General features: G+C 45.5%; 1 protein-coding gene across 1 annotated transcript; it reads right to left on the bottom strand.

Annotated features, from left to right (window-relative positions):
* Positions 1-2,388: 2,388 nt before the first annotated feature.
* Positions 2,389-11,404, bottom strand: LOC119228346 (protein FAM171B-like). The gene is made up of 8 exons (XM_037487738.2): positions 11,056-11,404; positions 7,558-7,791; positions 6,078-6,170; positions 5,727-5,885; positions 5,456-5,626; positions 4,497-4,613; positions 3,840-3,963; positions 2,389-3,692 (listed from the first exon to the last, which is right to left on the bottom strand). Exons 1-8 carry the CDS (start codon positions 11,318-11,320, stop codon positions 2,843-2,845), a joined length of 2,013 nt encoding a protein of 670 aa, XP_037343635.2. The 5' UTR covers positions 11,321-11,404; the 3' UTR covers positions 2,389-2,842.
* Positions 11,405-16,724: the final 5,320 nt, after the last annotated feature.

Below are 16,724 nucleotides of genomic sequence, written 5' to 3'. Positions count from 1 at the left end.
GAGAGGAGGCCACCAGGGAAGGGCACAGCCCGTCCAGTCTAACGCAGCACTTTTTAAGTTAAAAACTATAATAAAATGAAAATAATTTACAAAAGCTAAGTCTTTACAGCAGTTTACCTCCGACAGACTGCCAGAAGCTGCCTGATGTCTCATGTTTAGCACTAGTGTACAAACTAGTGTACAAATTTGCTGTCAGAAAATTAAGGCTAAAACGTTGATACTCAGTATTGGTCCATGATTTAGGGAAACTCCTTTCACGTGGATTTGTGAATTGTGCATAAACATATTGTTTAATAATGTGAATGTGTCAGGGATTTACATTTAAAATGTGTCTTTGTGCTTTTCTTGTTTAGAGGAAATACAATCTCTGCCGTACAAAAATATATATTTATATATACATATAGATAAAAAAAATAATAATGTATATTTGTGTGCACATATACACACACACACACATCCTCAGCCTTGATTCCCTACAACCTTAACAGGTTGAAAGTCCTTATCTTTTCTGCTAAGGAGGATTTTGGACATAATTGAAAGCTGTGTAGAAACACCAGGCGAGCATGCTGCTAATGGCCTGCTGGTAAAACAAATAGTGGTGCGCTGGCCTCCTGCCTGTGTAACAGATACCCTTATTCACCGCCGGCGTGCCTTCGCCTAGCGGGGGTTCGCGTTTCCAAAGCTTGGCAGTGCAGTGGCATGTGAAAAATATCCCCCGTGTTAGGAAAGACGCTAGAACAATAAGGGCGTTCTATTATATCCAGATTTATGGCACTGCTAAATTACACCAGGCCTTGGTCAACAACAATGTACACCATGAGAGATTATTCCATCCATATGTACGTTTGCGTTATGCTTCGTATTCTCAGTCCTTATAACTTCTGTTGTAACATAAGAGGAAATAAAGTCCCTCAAATTGATGCAACTTGAGTCAGCATCTTTTAGGGTTCAAAACTAATTAAATCTTGGGGAAGTAGTTAAAAGGAAGTGACCTTCCCCGACCTTTGTGGGCCTCTCCTCATCGCTGCTTGAGGCCACTTCTGCTATAACACACGCAATTCTTTTGGTACTAAAAATAAAATGTTCTGTATAAGTTGGTCAATGTTATTTCAAATTAGTGGTGTGTTTTTATCACTATAAGTTCCTGCAATGCAAAGAAAAACCTTCCCAACTGGTTCTGTTGGTTGCAGGTAACGTTTCTATAGACATAAGAAATGTCCCCCAGGAACATAATGCAGAGTTCTGTGCTTTTGCCTCAAAAGACAAAGGCTAAATGTGGCCTTCAGTCCTGCAGACATCCGACCTCCCAGGTCACGTGGAGTGTAAGAGTGTGTTTGTGGTTCGCTGTGCCCAGCAGCGCGAGCGTTAATCCCGCCGCCGCTTTACGATCCACCAAGTGCGTCAAACGGTTTCCATTCCAAACCCTGAACCCTTACTCCACGTATCCGGAGCACCTCGGGGTGAAGCCAGATACCCGGAGGCCTCCGTCTTGGACAGAGAGGCAGGGGTGTCGCTGTGAGGAAGTCAACATATTCATATTCAGCCTTTCAGTAATTCCAGATGGATGCATCCAACCATGAAGCCTTGAAAATGAGATGCTCTCATTGTGTAAATCCTTCCCTGATCTGTGATCAATTCAAGGTTAAGACAGCTTGAAATCCAACACGCACCCTTTTCCTGACAGTTTATACTTGTTCAGCTGATACTCTTTTGGGTTTCTTAGTATCTGTTGATCCTTTTGAATAATGAATTATTGAAATGTTTCTTTTTTTTGTTTAATTTGAAAACGTCTCACATCAAATCTCTCAAAGGTTTGATAATTATTTAAACTGAAATGACAGTTCAGTTTTATTATGGGTTATTATGGGTTGAAATAATAAGACATTGAAAAACAGAACCTTTACAACTGGGCCCTCTAGTGGTTCAGTGGATTCTTTGCAGCAGCCTCCTGGATGTTTGTGTGTCTTTACAATGACATACAGAAGTCCTTTAGCCTGGAATTCTACCTCATAAAGATTAATATTCATCTGATCACATTACAAGAACCCAATCAAGTACCATTACAATATGAAACGGTTTCACTCATGTATGTGTTCATAACAATGGTTCTGGTCATTTTCTATGTCAATGATGTGAGTGACACTTCACTGATGATGGTACAGAGTGTTCCATCTCCAATGACAGTTTGTCTCAGTCTCTGAGGGCCTCTTTTAGAAGTTTTCATTGTATCGGGAGATTTTGTTGTTATTGTTTTAAGAAAAGTGTTGGATGCTCTACAAGTGTTTCCTCCATACAATGTGTGCGTTTTTGGCTTCTTAAATATCACGCAGTTCATCAGTTTTTGTGTATATGTAATGCAAAATGTAATACAAAAAATACTCATCCAGGTCATCAGTCATTTCTTTATTAATTATTATTAAAATATGATTATATTAAATATTCATAAATGATTCACTTCAATTAAAAAGTAAACAAACAAATCAGGTGACAGTTAAACAAATAAAATAAATTCCACAGTGGTCATTATGAAGGTGTTTGACCTCATTAATCTCAATCATGTGGCTTTTTTATTCCTTTTGTAGGCTTCAGATATGACAACTATGCAACTTAACCTTATTAAATGATATCTGACACGTTGCCAAATGTCTTTTATTCCTGGTTCAAACTGAGGCTGCTAGAAGAAAACTGCTTAATTCACACGCTCTGCTTTGGACTTTCGTTGGGTTTCTTTTCAATCCGGTGGCATGAATGACCCACAACGTGAAGCAATAAAAAGATGACTTAGTATTGTGTCACAGAATCTGTGCTGTTCATACAAACTCAGAAGGTTGGAGGTGTTTTACTACGGCGGCGCACGTTTACTGCTTTTGACAAACGTGGCGTTGCGCTCCAGTGTCACGGCCCGCCGTCCGGGCGCCTGGTTCAGTTCGCTCATGTCGACGCCGGAGTCCAAGCTGGTCTCCCGACTCTCGACTGGCCTTCGCCGCCTCTGCTGCTCTGACACCGCGTAGCGGATCTCGGCTGCTGGTTTGCCCTCCAGCGATACGAACCAGGCCCGGGGAGGCTGGGCCGAGGGGCTTTTAGAAAGTTCTGCAAAGGCGTGCACCGAGTGTCTGCCGCCGCCGCCGCCCCGGATTCTATTCAGCGTCCCCGGGACGGACGCCGACTCCGTCAGGCCCAAGTGCCCCCTGGACGCGCTGGCCGGAGACCGAGAGCTCTGCAGAACCCCGAGCTGGTCCTCGTTGTCCGCGGCCCGGTTCTGTGCCGCCGGGGGACCTTCTGGCGGAGTCTGCGTGATGCCGTCTCGACCCGGCGGCTCGGCGGCGGACCCCCCGCGGGGGAGGGTGGCCGACTCGCTCCGCTGGGGCCGCTCCTCCACGTGGAAGAATGCCGGAGCGGGAAAGACGGCGACCGGCTGGTTGTAGAACCACAGGTTCTCCGGGTCTGGGCCGTGACCCGTGGTCTCGTGCAAACACTTCGGCTCGATGAGGTCAGTGTTATTGTGCAGTTGGTCCACCCTGATGGGCACAGCGCTGGGGTTAGCGATCACATGGGGGTACTCCTGCTCATCCCCCCGTAGAGGAGAGGAGTCCGCTGAAGATGCTTCATGGACCACAGCGTCACACGTTAAGGTGGTCTGGTCTCTTCTCATCACTGGTCGAATCTTCGTTTTAGTGTGACTGGGCGAAGGTCTGCAGACAGAGAAGCGCGTCTCAATCAGTGGCGCCTTTGCAACACGCTACGCAGTAAAAACACAGACCCCGTCAGTGCTGAACTGAACTGATATCAAAGTTCTTTTCATGAAATGCTCAGCAGCGTTACCACGAAGCTTCTGTTACCTGCGATAAAACAGCAACCCGACGAGGAGGCAGGTGGCCATAACAAGCATTCCTCCAAGAACCAGCATCAGGAGGGATGAATGGTGTGAAACGAGGTCAATGGGGACGGCCATTCCAAAAAAACCTAAAACACATACATAGATGGTAAGGATTAAATATATCACACACACGCAATACAGGTTGCATTCATACCATTTTAAACATTTTTAGCTTTTCCCCAAAGGCTAGTTCCAGTCAATTTATTTTTCAGAACAATTTCTAGTCATATATAGTTTGCTCAAACAAACTCCATCCATCTTCAAAGCCGCTTATCCTTGATCCTGCCGACGGCGTGGTCACATGATCAGTCCATCGCAGCGCCGACCCAGAGGCAAACAAGCCTTCCCACTCACATCTACGCACCTACGGGTCCTTTCACCAATCAACCTTCATTCAATTCAAAGTCTGTCCGGAGCACGTCTTTGGACACCTGCAGAGTCCACACAGGAAGCCAGTGGGCGGAGACAAAGCCAGGACCTGACCCCCCCCCCCCCCCCACCACCTCGCCAAAAACACAGCCACTCCATCTACATACAGTACCATCCCATAATCGATGCTGGTCATTTCCTGGTACCTGACTGACACATTTGATTAGTATGTATCACGCTGAGAACTCGCCTCTGGTGGAGGCCAAAGGAGCTGCTACCCAGTAACCAAGGTGAGGAGCTGTGAAGGTCCACATGAGTCTTCCTTTTAGCGACACCACCGTCCCCAGACCCTTTCTCATCCATCCACCTACGAAAAACAAACACAAAACAAACTGCACAACTACCACAACACTTTAAGAGCTTCACTAGTAACTCGTTCCAAAAGCAATGAAACAGTATCCGTCAAATCAATTACTATCCGATGTAACAATATGAGTCAATGTTTGTATCTTTTGACTGTTTCATGGACCCAGATTGAACACTTTCAACAATGAGTGTACTTTCTTTCCCGTAAATAAAAAACAGGTCGACTTTTTTGACAGATTGAATAAAATTCTACCAAATCCTATGCACAAAAATCTGTATTCTCTATATTTACGTAAACCGATGTACTTATTGCTACAAAACTGAACTTTATTAATATTAAATTCACTTTTTATTATTAAGGTTCATACTAATAAGTGGTCACACGGTCAGACAATGGATCTTTGCAGACCTTTTTTCTGATTTTTATACAATGCAACCTAAACTTAAACAGAGGGGTTTCCTACTCACTTTGGGTTGGAACAAGACTACTCTTGGTTTACAGTATATTCAGACAGAGATAAAGCTCACAGTCACAGTCTATTATTTTTCAGCTAAATAGCATGCAACATTTTGTCTACGCAAAGCACAATCTTGATCATGTTCAGTCATTGCAGGGTTTAAGAACTTCACAGTGATGCTTCAGAAGCTCCTTGGCTCTCATTGGGTATTTTCCCTCGAGAGCGATGCTCTTAGGAGAACTCCATCACTATCAATGATGATCTGCCTCATGTACTACAGTCAGGATATCGTGACAGTTTGAGCAAATATGACAAGTGTCTTCCATGACCAACTGTAGCTCTAAGTGACCATGGAGTCACTGAGTGAGTAGGGACTCCCACTCACCAGTGGTCCGGTTGAGGAACCACGCTGGAACAACATTGGAGGTCCGGAGCCCACAGCTGTCCGGGATGCTGAGGCTGATCTGTATGGGTCCGCTCACATGAAGCTCCGAGGCTCCTGAGAAGAGCTGCACACTGACAGCGGCCAGCGGACTCAGCTCCACACTGACGTATCCTTGAGAAGCGGAGGAGGCAGAGCTGAAGACAACGCGTTGACTGCACCAATGACAACGAAACATCGTCTACAGTTTTATGATAATCCTGTCCCTGCATACCTGATTCACTTCTCATGATACCCAAGGTGTGATGGAAGCTGCCCTCCTCTGACGGCAGCTTGGGGAGGGTCAGGTAGGCTTGGACAGAAGTGGCCTCGCTGCTGTCAGTAAGGTTCAGCAGGCTCTTGGCAAACTGGACAATAGGCTGTGATGTGGCATCTGCAAATACAAGAAAAAACGATGAATAACAGCTGGATATTTGTGTCTATAACTATCCCTTTGGTGCTGCTATTCTTGGGCTGTTATAATTTGTTTATTTACTCAATTGGTGTACAGACAATCAAAGAAAAATGCATAGAGAACATCAAGCAAGAAAGAAGAAGAGAGTGAAATTAAGAAGATATACACTACCAGATGTTTTTCCAGTGATCAGGACTGAATCATTGAAGAGCCAAATGTTCCCCTGATTCAGACCAAGCAGTGACATGGTGACGGAGGAAAATACTACAGCAAAGATAGAAGCAGAAGGGCCAAATGCAAAATGAGCAAATAGTTCTTCCTTTAGAAACCACTAGATGGCAGTATGACGTTGTGCAACATGAACCTCTGCAAAGAAGCAAGAAATGGATGCGTTGCCTTTTCTGACAGAAGCTTTGCTGAGCTGCTGCTTCTCTCCACTTCTTATTAGAACCACACGTCCTTGTGAAGGGGAAAACAGATCTCCCCTCAGTGCAATGTATGGTTGCAAAGGGAGAGGAAAACTTGTGGTCAACTTCTGTAAACTTTCCATGGGAAAGTCAAGCTTGGGAATTTTGGACCATTTTTTTGCAAAAGCATATAACAGGTGACTTGATGGTAGTTGAGAACAAGGCGATGCAGGCGTAGCATAAGGATTACTCTGTAAACTGAAGCCATGTTCATTTTAAAACCACGTTCATTTGAATGTAACTCTTTACAGCAGTGACAGGAGGATGTAGGAGGTTACTGGCTTTCTCTCAAACAGACATTAACGAAGGATTCAGGGAAAAACACTAAAACCAGAAGCTTGAGAAGCTTAGTTCTTTTTACATTGACAAGTGTGTGTGTGTGTGTGTGGGGGGGGGGGGATCAATACAATATTTGATTCAATTCATCATTTTAGTCCAGTCCCTAATTAAGGAGCTGTACTGTTCACTTAGATGTTAAAATCTGTCCGAGACCTTTTGAGATACCAAACTACAGATATCCAATAACGGGCAGACAGCTGGTGGCTGGATTAGTTCTGTTGAGGCGTGAGGATTTAAACTGGCCGGGTAACCAGTCAGGATTAGTGTTAACGCAGGTTATGGCTTCATGGAAGTAGGAAACTACCATGAACCTGTCATAAAAACGTCCTTCTGTTGGTCACATTCTTTGAGACTGTCCCGCAGCCTGTTGGAGGGTCAACGGGAACTTTTCAGGCTTTAAAGTGATGGCCCATCGAATCTGGATGCACTGAACATATCGCGTTGAACATCCGCTCCCCACTGAAGATGGCAGATGACAAACAGACAAAGAAGGAGGAACTCACTCCAGGCGTGTGTTTAGAAATGTTCCTAAAGAGGGTTTCCTGGGTGTCACATGCAGAGAGGTGGAAACTAACATGGACCTGCAATAACAACTTCACAAAATCACTGATGTATTTGAAAGTAGATTTCTGTGAGTGTATTTTTACATGACACTGTTTCATGTGTCCTCATTTAAAGTGCATCGTATCCTTCAGTGCAGATTGTGTATTCAGATCCACGTCACATGACAAAGTGTATTTAACAAATACAAACAGAAAAACACGCATTTATCACAGGCCCACTGGCATTATATCCAATGATGAGTAAAGGAAAATGACAGTACACCCACACCTTCCATGTCTTACCTGGCATCCTGCTGGTTTTACAAGGCAGCAGGTTGCACAGGTAGCCGTCCTTGCTGGCCACCAGTGTGATGGGCGTCCCGCTTTGGTACGGTACACGGAGCAAGGCACCGCCGTCCTGCCCAGTAAGGGCCGCGTTGGTCCTGGTGTGGTTGATGTAGACCTCCACCAGCGCCTGGCTCAGGTACTGACGACTCATCACGTTGTTGACCTGGACCTTCAGGTCAAAAAGTGAATCTGGGGCAAAAAGAAACATTAAGATCAAAGACGGAAAGTCAAAAACTCTTGCATGCAGTGTGGACTGCATGAAAATAATAGGTGTTCCTATTATTTTGTCCAGCCCTGTATGCTTTAAGAGTTTCCTGTGTTTCCAATTAACCTAGAAGGGACCTTATTGTCAGCACAGTAGGAAAAGTCATTTGCAGAATCCCTGGAGACATGAATCAATGAATCCAGGAGATTTAACACCAAGAGGAATAATCAAATTGGCCAATTAGTGAGCAAAGCGTTCATTCGAGACAACATTATGCTACATCAGCGTCCAAATGGTAACACCAGTGCCTAAATTCAATAAGGTGATTCATTACAGGGCTCTAATTGTTACTTATTTATTGGTAGCCCTTTAGGGCCTAAGTGAATATGTGTCACCGCATCCTCAAACCCAATCACTGACCCCCAATAGTGAGCGCACAAGACAAAAAAGACTTCATTTCGTGGACTAATGGGGTTGTCTTGCATAAGAATGAAGGCTCAGAAATGCATCAGTTGCCCAATGGAATAAATTGCGGTGATGGAAACACAAGCATCCCACGAGTGACCAACCTGTGACAACTAATCCAGAATGGTCCATAACCCGAGTGAACCCGGAGCAGCAGACAGGGCATGACCAGCAATACAGTTCACAGAGGGGGGGTTAGGGAGGAACGACGGCTCAAAGAGGATCTTCAGGTGCGTGGGTGTGAAACTCCAAGTTTACTTTGTCACGGATTATTCAGTCCTTAAAGACGCTGACACCACCCTAGTGGAAGCCCAGGCGTATTGCATGGAGCGATGATGAGTACCATCAGCGCCTCGGTGAGGAGCTGCAGGAGGAAGCTGACAAAGGACAAAGGATCCTCCTTCTGCTTCTGCTTCTCCTGTGCGCTGCAGAGCTGGAGAGTTCTAGGAGCTCGTCCTCCACCCTCCACATCTACAGCGTCTTAGTTATTTCATACCAGTAGGCCATAGAGAGGTCCTTATTGCGTTTTTATTTTAGTAGCTAAATGCTGCAACACAGCTATTGCAGCAGTGTAAACGGCGCATAACGTGCAACAATCTTGATGCAGGTCTTTTTGCTCATGGTCTTGCTGCTAGATGATGATGAGCTTCACTGGAATGTTACCAGCTTTTACGATATCCCAGCAGGTGCCATGGCCCTGTAGGCAGATGGCTCCATAACAACGATTCCCTTCTATAAGGAGGGCGAGGAGGAGCGGGGATACTTTCAGCCACAAATCTAGCTCATTTTGACACATGAAGGGTTTTGATGGTCTGAGTGAGTTTTGTAGGTTTGATTCACTGTTAACTGCCAAAATGCATCCAGGAAATGCAAACTGTGTGAAGAGTTTGAAAAATGCTTCTTAGCAATTGAAAAAAAACGACTTAGAAATTTAAAATAAAGATTGTGCATCATAATCAAGTATCATATCTAAAAATAGTAATAAAGTAATAAATAACATCAAATCTTAAAATAATCACTGAATACTAACTGAGCATCTCAGTATTAATACTTAGTGTTGAGTATAATCCCTGGTGCTTGTTTCGGGTGCTCGGTGCACATGAAGCAGGCCTCATTCTCCTCAGAATAAAAGCCCACATTGGACAGTGTCCACCCACTGGGGTACGTCCCCCCGTGCAGATGGACAAGAGGATGCTTGTTTTGGGGGAGGGAGCCGCTCTGCGGTAGTGGTCCAACATAACAGGGGGGGGGGGGGGGGGGTCGGTCACTAGATCCGAAGTGGAGGTGTTTGGTGCCAGATTACTATAATCGGGCCATTTGGCGCTGAACCCCCGACGCAAAGAGGTTTATGAAGTAGATTGAGAAATGGGCCGTCTGAGCCCGCTGTGGCAGATGATAGACAGATCCCACGTGGTGTGTGTGTGTGTGTGTGTGTGTGTGTGTGGAAGAGAAAGAAAACGGGACCCTGAACGTGGCATGAATTGGGCTCATTTGGGCTTCTGCTGACGTATCAAGTAAAAGGCACAAACATGTTGACTGGTCAATTCTGTCAGACCCCCAGGCAGCGTGAACAGATGGTCCAACGGGGACTTATCTCCACTGCCCCCCCCCCTCCCACACACACAGGCTTGTTGGTGTGTTGGAATTAGGCCGTACATTCCACATTCGATGGTGGAAAACACAAGTGCTCCCTTTTACATTTGGCCCAAATCCCCCCCAGGCACGAGTCAGCAATGTCAAACTCAACTGACACCGAATGGAGTGAAGAGATGCTGACGGCAAAGCTGGGTGGGGGGGGAGGGGGTCCGAACAACCACAAGAAATGTTGTCACATAACTACAACCCCCCCGGGGAGAATGATTAGATCTTCTAATCTGGTGCCCGTCATGAAGGGACAACAAAGAATTTGACAACAATAGATGGCATCGGGAGTATTTTAGTGTGTATTTGTACACCTGCTGTTTGAAATGAGAAGTTGTGAGTTGGCAGCCCTCCTCCAGCTCTACAGGAGGAGAGGAGAAGGCTTGGTAGGACACAACACATGTCTGCAAGGGAGGGGGGGAGGGGGTGCAAGTGACAACAGCACGCTTGGGTGCGTTTCCAAGTGTTTTCGGCCATCGAAGCGGACCCGAGGGTCATGTGATGACGGATGGTAATGTACTCCCACAGCGGCATGAATTAGTCATGAATCAGTTGATGAAAGGGACCTCAAATCCCTCTTTCAGCTCCTCTGTGTGTGTGTGTGTGTGTGTGTGTGTGTGTGTGTGTGTGTGTGTGTGTGTGTGTGTGTGTGTGTGTGTGTGGGTGGGTGAGTAAGAGAGAGTGATGCAGTGAGGCCACTTTACATTCAGCCTTAGACACAAACATGAAGTAGAGCGCTCCTGTGATCTTCACCACACCAAATTGTGCATAATTAGTTTTAAAAACTTTAAATGCAATTAATGCTAATATATTTTCTTTCCTTTTAAAAAAAACTAAATTTATTTTTGAGTATTTTGTCTCAGTGGCTCTAATAGATAATAACTGCTGAGGGGTGGTGATGCAGAAGAAGGGACAGATGGGAGGAACTGTTCCTCATGAGAGGACAGCAGCTCCATCATCACATGACTCACAGACTGATCTCCATCATGATGTAACATGGTGGCTGATGGAGTCGAAACGATCACTCGCCATCTCCGTTGTGATGTATTTGTATCTTTTATCAAAGCTACGCTGCACACGTTTGGGGCCTCGAACTCTCTGTGACTGACGTCACCGTTAAAGACACCTGAGGCCGCACCAACCTGACGCGGCGTCCGGTGGTCGGTGCTGGAGAGCCTCTTGTCGCACGTGAGTCCGGTGGGAGACGTTGTCGTCATTGACGTGCGCAGCGGGTCCGGTCCCGGTGGACCCTCCTCCGGTCCCGGTGGACTCTCCTCCGGTGGCGTCCCCGCACGAAAGCAGCGCGCACAGGAGACCGAGCAACAGGCGCATGACGTCGGGGGAGGGGGCGTGAAAATGAACAAACGAAGGAACGAGTGGCAGTTCGGAGTTACTTTGGCTTTGCATCCATCACCGAGGCTCGTTTCCTCCAACGTTAGTTTAGAACTTGTTGACGAACAGGAGATGCCGCTCCGCCGCCATCCTGACGGCCCCGCGTCACACATCGCGTCACGCACCGCGTCACGCACCGCGTCACGCGCTGCCCGCAGACTCCGCCCCTTCGAGCTGCTGTCGCTCAGGTTTACAACAAGTAAATGAATGTACACATGAACATCATTATGCGTACTACTAAGTAGTAGTAGTTCTACTACTATACTCTTACATTATCTTATCTTTATACATCATCGAGACATGTTTACGTTTAGTTGTTGTTTGTGTTTCTGGCTTTATTTCTACTCATGAGTATTATGAGAGACTAACTCCGAGTATCTTCTCATGCTTCTGCAATGCAGCTGATTCTAAAATAAACAGCACTTGCATCGGCTGATTTCTAGCTCTAGATGGGGGTAACGTGACGCTTTATCCATTGAAACGGTGCTAATCCCTCACTGCTAACATTTCTGATGAACATTGTGATGAAGCCCTCAGAGTCTGCCCTACGTTATGACTGTGCTTGAGTGGTCAGTTGTGTTGGTAGCAGTGAAGGAAGCCTCACTGGAATTTATTCTCTTTTTTTTCATTTTTGTCTACCTCCAATCCCAAAATGTGTATTCTGCAGACATTGAAGGAATCCACCAAGCCTTGCAGGGTGACTCTCAATGGGAAAGTTCATAAGGTCACTAAAAGCTTCCTTTTAAGAGATACAAAAACTTCTTTGCTAGTTCCTACATGAATGACCTGTTGGTCAAAGCTTAACAAGTTAAATATTATCCTCTTGACATTGTATAAGTGCTTATGAACTGATTTAACTAAAAACAAAGGTTAAAAACACGTTGCAGCTATTTATCAATATAACAAAGTGCATGTTTTAAAATAGTTGTTATGACCAGTCTTTCTGCTAATAGGTGCCAGTTGAGGTCTGCAGCTGGTTGATTGCACCACTTTGCAGCTGTGCTCTATTTGAAAAAGCCACAGAGAGACCAGAGGCAACGATCTGACGTGAGGGTTTAAGACAGGAAACGTGCTAAAAGGACGCACAGTGTCACACGGTGAATGAGCCCTTGCCCGGAGAGACAGGTGCATGTCTTACCACTATAACCAATGACCACCTCCTGTTGGGTCACACGTGAACGCTGCATGACTGTTTGCCAATGTGGGGGCTGTCGGGGGGGGGGGGGGGGGGAGACATGGAGGGATGGCCATTCCTTCTCCTACAGCCCTTCATTTGGGGGGTGATTTGGATTTAGATGGTCCAGTGTGCAGGATCCAATGACAATTAGCACTTTGCTTGCAGATTGCAAAAAATCCAGCACACTGGACTTTAAAGAACCTCGGTTGAAGAAAGAAGTGCTGCATTTAACAGATGAGTAGAATTCAAACAGCACTGCACAAAGGGAATAGATAGCTCTTCCCTCCGGAGCTTTGAGAATTGTGCTGAAACCTCACTACAAATGCTCATCCTCCCTTTGTAGCTAATACTTACACCAGCAAGAAATGGATGAATTTTCGCGGAACGAAGTCTGAGGAATGAAGCGCATCCCCAGAATGCCCTTTGGTTGTTTGTCAAAGTAGACATATATAAACACCTTTTTATACGGCAGCACAGATAAATGCAAACATTGTTCACATGCTGCATTTGTTGTGTGAAATTGACTGGATTTGGGGATTAAGGGGGGGGGGACATGCACAATGGCACGTTAATTGATGTTGTCTATTCCTGCGCTGTCAGGGCCGCTGTCCACCAGTCGGATTACATCAGTGCTAATACCGACCCCCCTGCTCAGCAACCAAAATAACAGGGTTTAGAGCCCGCGTGCTCTCTGGGTGATTAATGGAGTGTCAGCTGTTTGGGGGGTTCGGGGCTAAAGCGCCGTCATTTTCAACCCAGCCTGGAGAGTCAAAGCGGGCGCTTCATCAGCAACCGTTATAGAAATGCAATTAACGTCTTTCTGTAATTCTCTAGCAGAGTCATCCGGCGAGGCGAGCTGGACCCCCCCCCTATTCTATTCTTCAACCCTTTCTCAGGGTGTTTTCACTGGTCGGATGTAATTGTAAGAGCTTCACCCTCTTGTCTCTCTCCTGGTTTCACAAACACTTGATGGCGGTCAAAGTGCTGACTTCGGGCCACGAGGCTGACCTCACAGTGACGACGCGTCTCAGATTCACTCCACGCTCTGTACTTGAGTTCCAAGTGCGACACATAAGGCGAACTCCATCAGCATCATTGTCAGAAATGAAGATAAACGTTGCCTCAGCATTCCGCTGTAGCTGTAACCAATATGAAGACGCACTGACGCTGTTAATCTAGTATTAAAACCATCTTCTCCAGCTTCAGGGAGGAGTCTACAAGGTTCACGACTGTTGAGCGGCTTGTGATCCAGGTGGTTTCTCTTCTGATCAGCCGGATCAGCCCCTGAACCTGGTGTGTAATAAACAACACATCCGTCCACTTTGAAGCTTGGGTTTTTTGTTCTTTTTTTCCCTTCCTTTAAAGGCCTTGCTGTGAATGTAATGTCATGTGTGGCTACTGTCAGAAATTGCACTTTGCATTTAATTTTATGTTATCAATCTGAAATTTATGGACTTTATGAGGATATTTAAAATTTTAAAGAAAGCTCTATTGTGGGTTTGAAAAGGATTACATGGATACACAAAAGAGTCTGTAACGTGTCCTTTATGTCCTTTTTAAGGCCCTTTAGCTTTGCAAACAGGCTAATAATCTAATAATAGCCTCCCTGCCTTTCACCTCTCCTCCTGCTTTGATAACACCTTTAAAGGAGTTGAGGTTTTCCAGCTCACATGAGGCACAGAGGTGATAGAATGATGAATATCAGGGCAAATCAATACAAGTGTCCCTGCAGCACTTAGGAGTAATCACCACAGTGAGTAAGAAGCCCGAGGACAAGTAAAGAACGTCTACCACTCTGATTTTACTTCATTCACTTGCTTTACTGACAAGAAACCAAAGACATACAATGCAAAGTTCTTCGCTGATCCATGTGACCCTTGACCCCCGGAGTGCCTTTCCAAAGGACAATGACATGGCGCAGTGGAGCCGAATAGTCATTGATTTCTTCTAAATGTAGTTTGTAGATACGTCACATTCCTCGTATCCTTTTGGAGAGACGTTGTCCAAGCAGACGAAGTATTAGTCTGCAACAATGCACAGTGGTGAGTAGTGGTTCTGATCCACTCTGTCATTGCTTCGGTAAATGTGTTCTTCCACAGTGAAGGCCATGGTCCTAAAGCGAAAGACACACCAAGTCCCTGAGCCCAGGACGTATGTCTCAGACGTACAAACCCCCCCAAGGGGACACTAAGGACAAAGTGCCTCGGGCCAAGCATGAACACCTAAGTGAGGAAAAAGATGCATTCTTGTGTCATGGCTGAGATGGTGCAATGTCATCCCAAGAATAATAGAGAGCGCCTTGAGCCTCGCTGCATGTGGTTGAGGTGCCATCTTACCTGTCAGCGCCGATCTGTCAAACTGTGTCTTTTTTACATCCATTTGGACAATTTGTTTTAGCAAAGACAAACACGTGAGAGTTCAGCAAAAGCCATTTAACTCATTCACATTGTGTCACGACATCTCTATGCAGTTTTTCTTATTTTGTGTAGTGAACCTCAACGCAAATGACGGCATAATGGTAAAACCTGGAGAGCATGAAATCGATTAAAAGGCTACTGGACTTCACCCCAACCACCTTTGAGACTTACCTGCAGTGCGAGAGCATCACACCTTCTAAACAAGTGGTACATTTGTTAATCTTCCATAAAACCTCTGCAAAAAGACATTATAGGAGAAGGGGTGTCTGTGCGGAGCGGTGATTGATGAAGTCACTGCGCTCTGTATTTTGACCTCACAAAAGCCTCCGCTTCTCTGAATGTCCCCATTTAGAAAATCCATCGCTCCGAAGCAGGTCACCTCATTTATCGTCCTCACTGAAAACCGGTTCTACTACGCAGCGCTGCTCGTCAGTGTCAGACGCCATTTAATGCCCTCCAACAAATGGTCCTGTATGGTTTACATGCACTTAATTGCCTGCTGTTAACCTCGACTGCCTGAACCCAGGGGTTTGGAGCCTGCACAAGTATAAATACTTTCTGCTGAAGTGCCATTTCCTTTTTTCCCTGTTGCAATGCTGGTCTCGCTGAAAAAATCCACACTTCTCTGAGTACAAAATCAATACCCTTCACGCAACTCGAGGCTTTACTCAAAAGTCAATATTTAACACAAATGGAAATATCATGTCGACTTGTGTAATCAACTCAGAGAACTGGCCACAGCAAAGTGGAGATGAGCTGGACCTGAACCCAAATCAGCAGTTAATTACTAGGGCTGTCAAATGATTAAAAATTTTAATCAAATTAATCAGAATTTTCAGTGGATTAATCATGATTAATCACACCTGAATCCTAACCATTTTTTCTTTTTGAAATGCATACTAAAGATAAATAACAGGACACAGATACATAATTATCATTATTATCATCATTATTATTTTTTACATAAATACATGTTATTGATATTTGATTTTTTAATTCATTCCAGAAAATAATCAAATCAATGTTATTTGATAAGTTACAGACTGATTTCCCTGCATGGCTCTAGAAGGGTCTCGAGCCTCTGCAGTTTATCCCACTCTGCTGTGAGTTTGTGCTCCTGATGGTTCAGGGCTGCGATGACCAGACATGACCAGACATGTCAACCCTCCCGATGTTTCAAAGCCCCTCCCGAAAATCTCCCGGACCGACCTTTCTCCCGATTTCCACCCGAACAACAATATTGCTGCACCACCCGTCACTGGGCGCGCCGTTTCAGACCGAACAATAATAAAGGTTACACCTTGAAGTCGAGCGCGGCGATTAGAACGACTGGCGCTGCAAAGAAATCCGCTAGCACCCCCATTTCAGTGTGAAATATCCCCATACCTGGGAGGATTTAGATCGCATTGGCTTCTCTTCCTCCGCATGTTTCAGAACAGTATTACGGGTCTCTCCGATGGTCTTTCCTCTATCTCAGCGCTGCTCTTAGCCAAGCTCTGCTGGGCGTAGCTTTTTTTCTCTGTTCTGCTGCGCGAGAACGAGGGGGGGGGGGGCGGGGGTGCGGGTCTCTGGCGCAAACGACTTGCTGAACCTGACGGCCTGACATATGCCTGCAGGTGGCAGTAATGTGTTGTATAGGATGAAGTGCATTCCCTAGAGGAAGAGGCACTTTACTGACCTGAATAATTTGTCACACTGCGCATGCGTGAAATGCGTCAAAAAAATTGACGTAATTAACAACAAACAGCTAATTAACGCCGTTAACGCGCTATTTTTGACAGCCCTATTAATTACACATGATCTCGTGCCTGCCTCTACGGGCTTG

This window comes from Pungitius pungitius, chromosome 10 (genome assembly GCF_949316345.1).
Source record: "Pungitius pungitius chromosome 10, fPunPun2.1, whole genome shotgun sequence".
NCBI classification, from domain to species: Eukaryota; Metazoa; Chordata; class Actinopteri; order Perciformes; family Gasterosteidae; genus Pungitius; species Pungitius pungitius.
The sequence above is the reverse complement of the archived record's forward strand: the minus strand, read 5'-3'. Positions and strand labels throughout refer to the sequence as shown.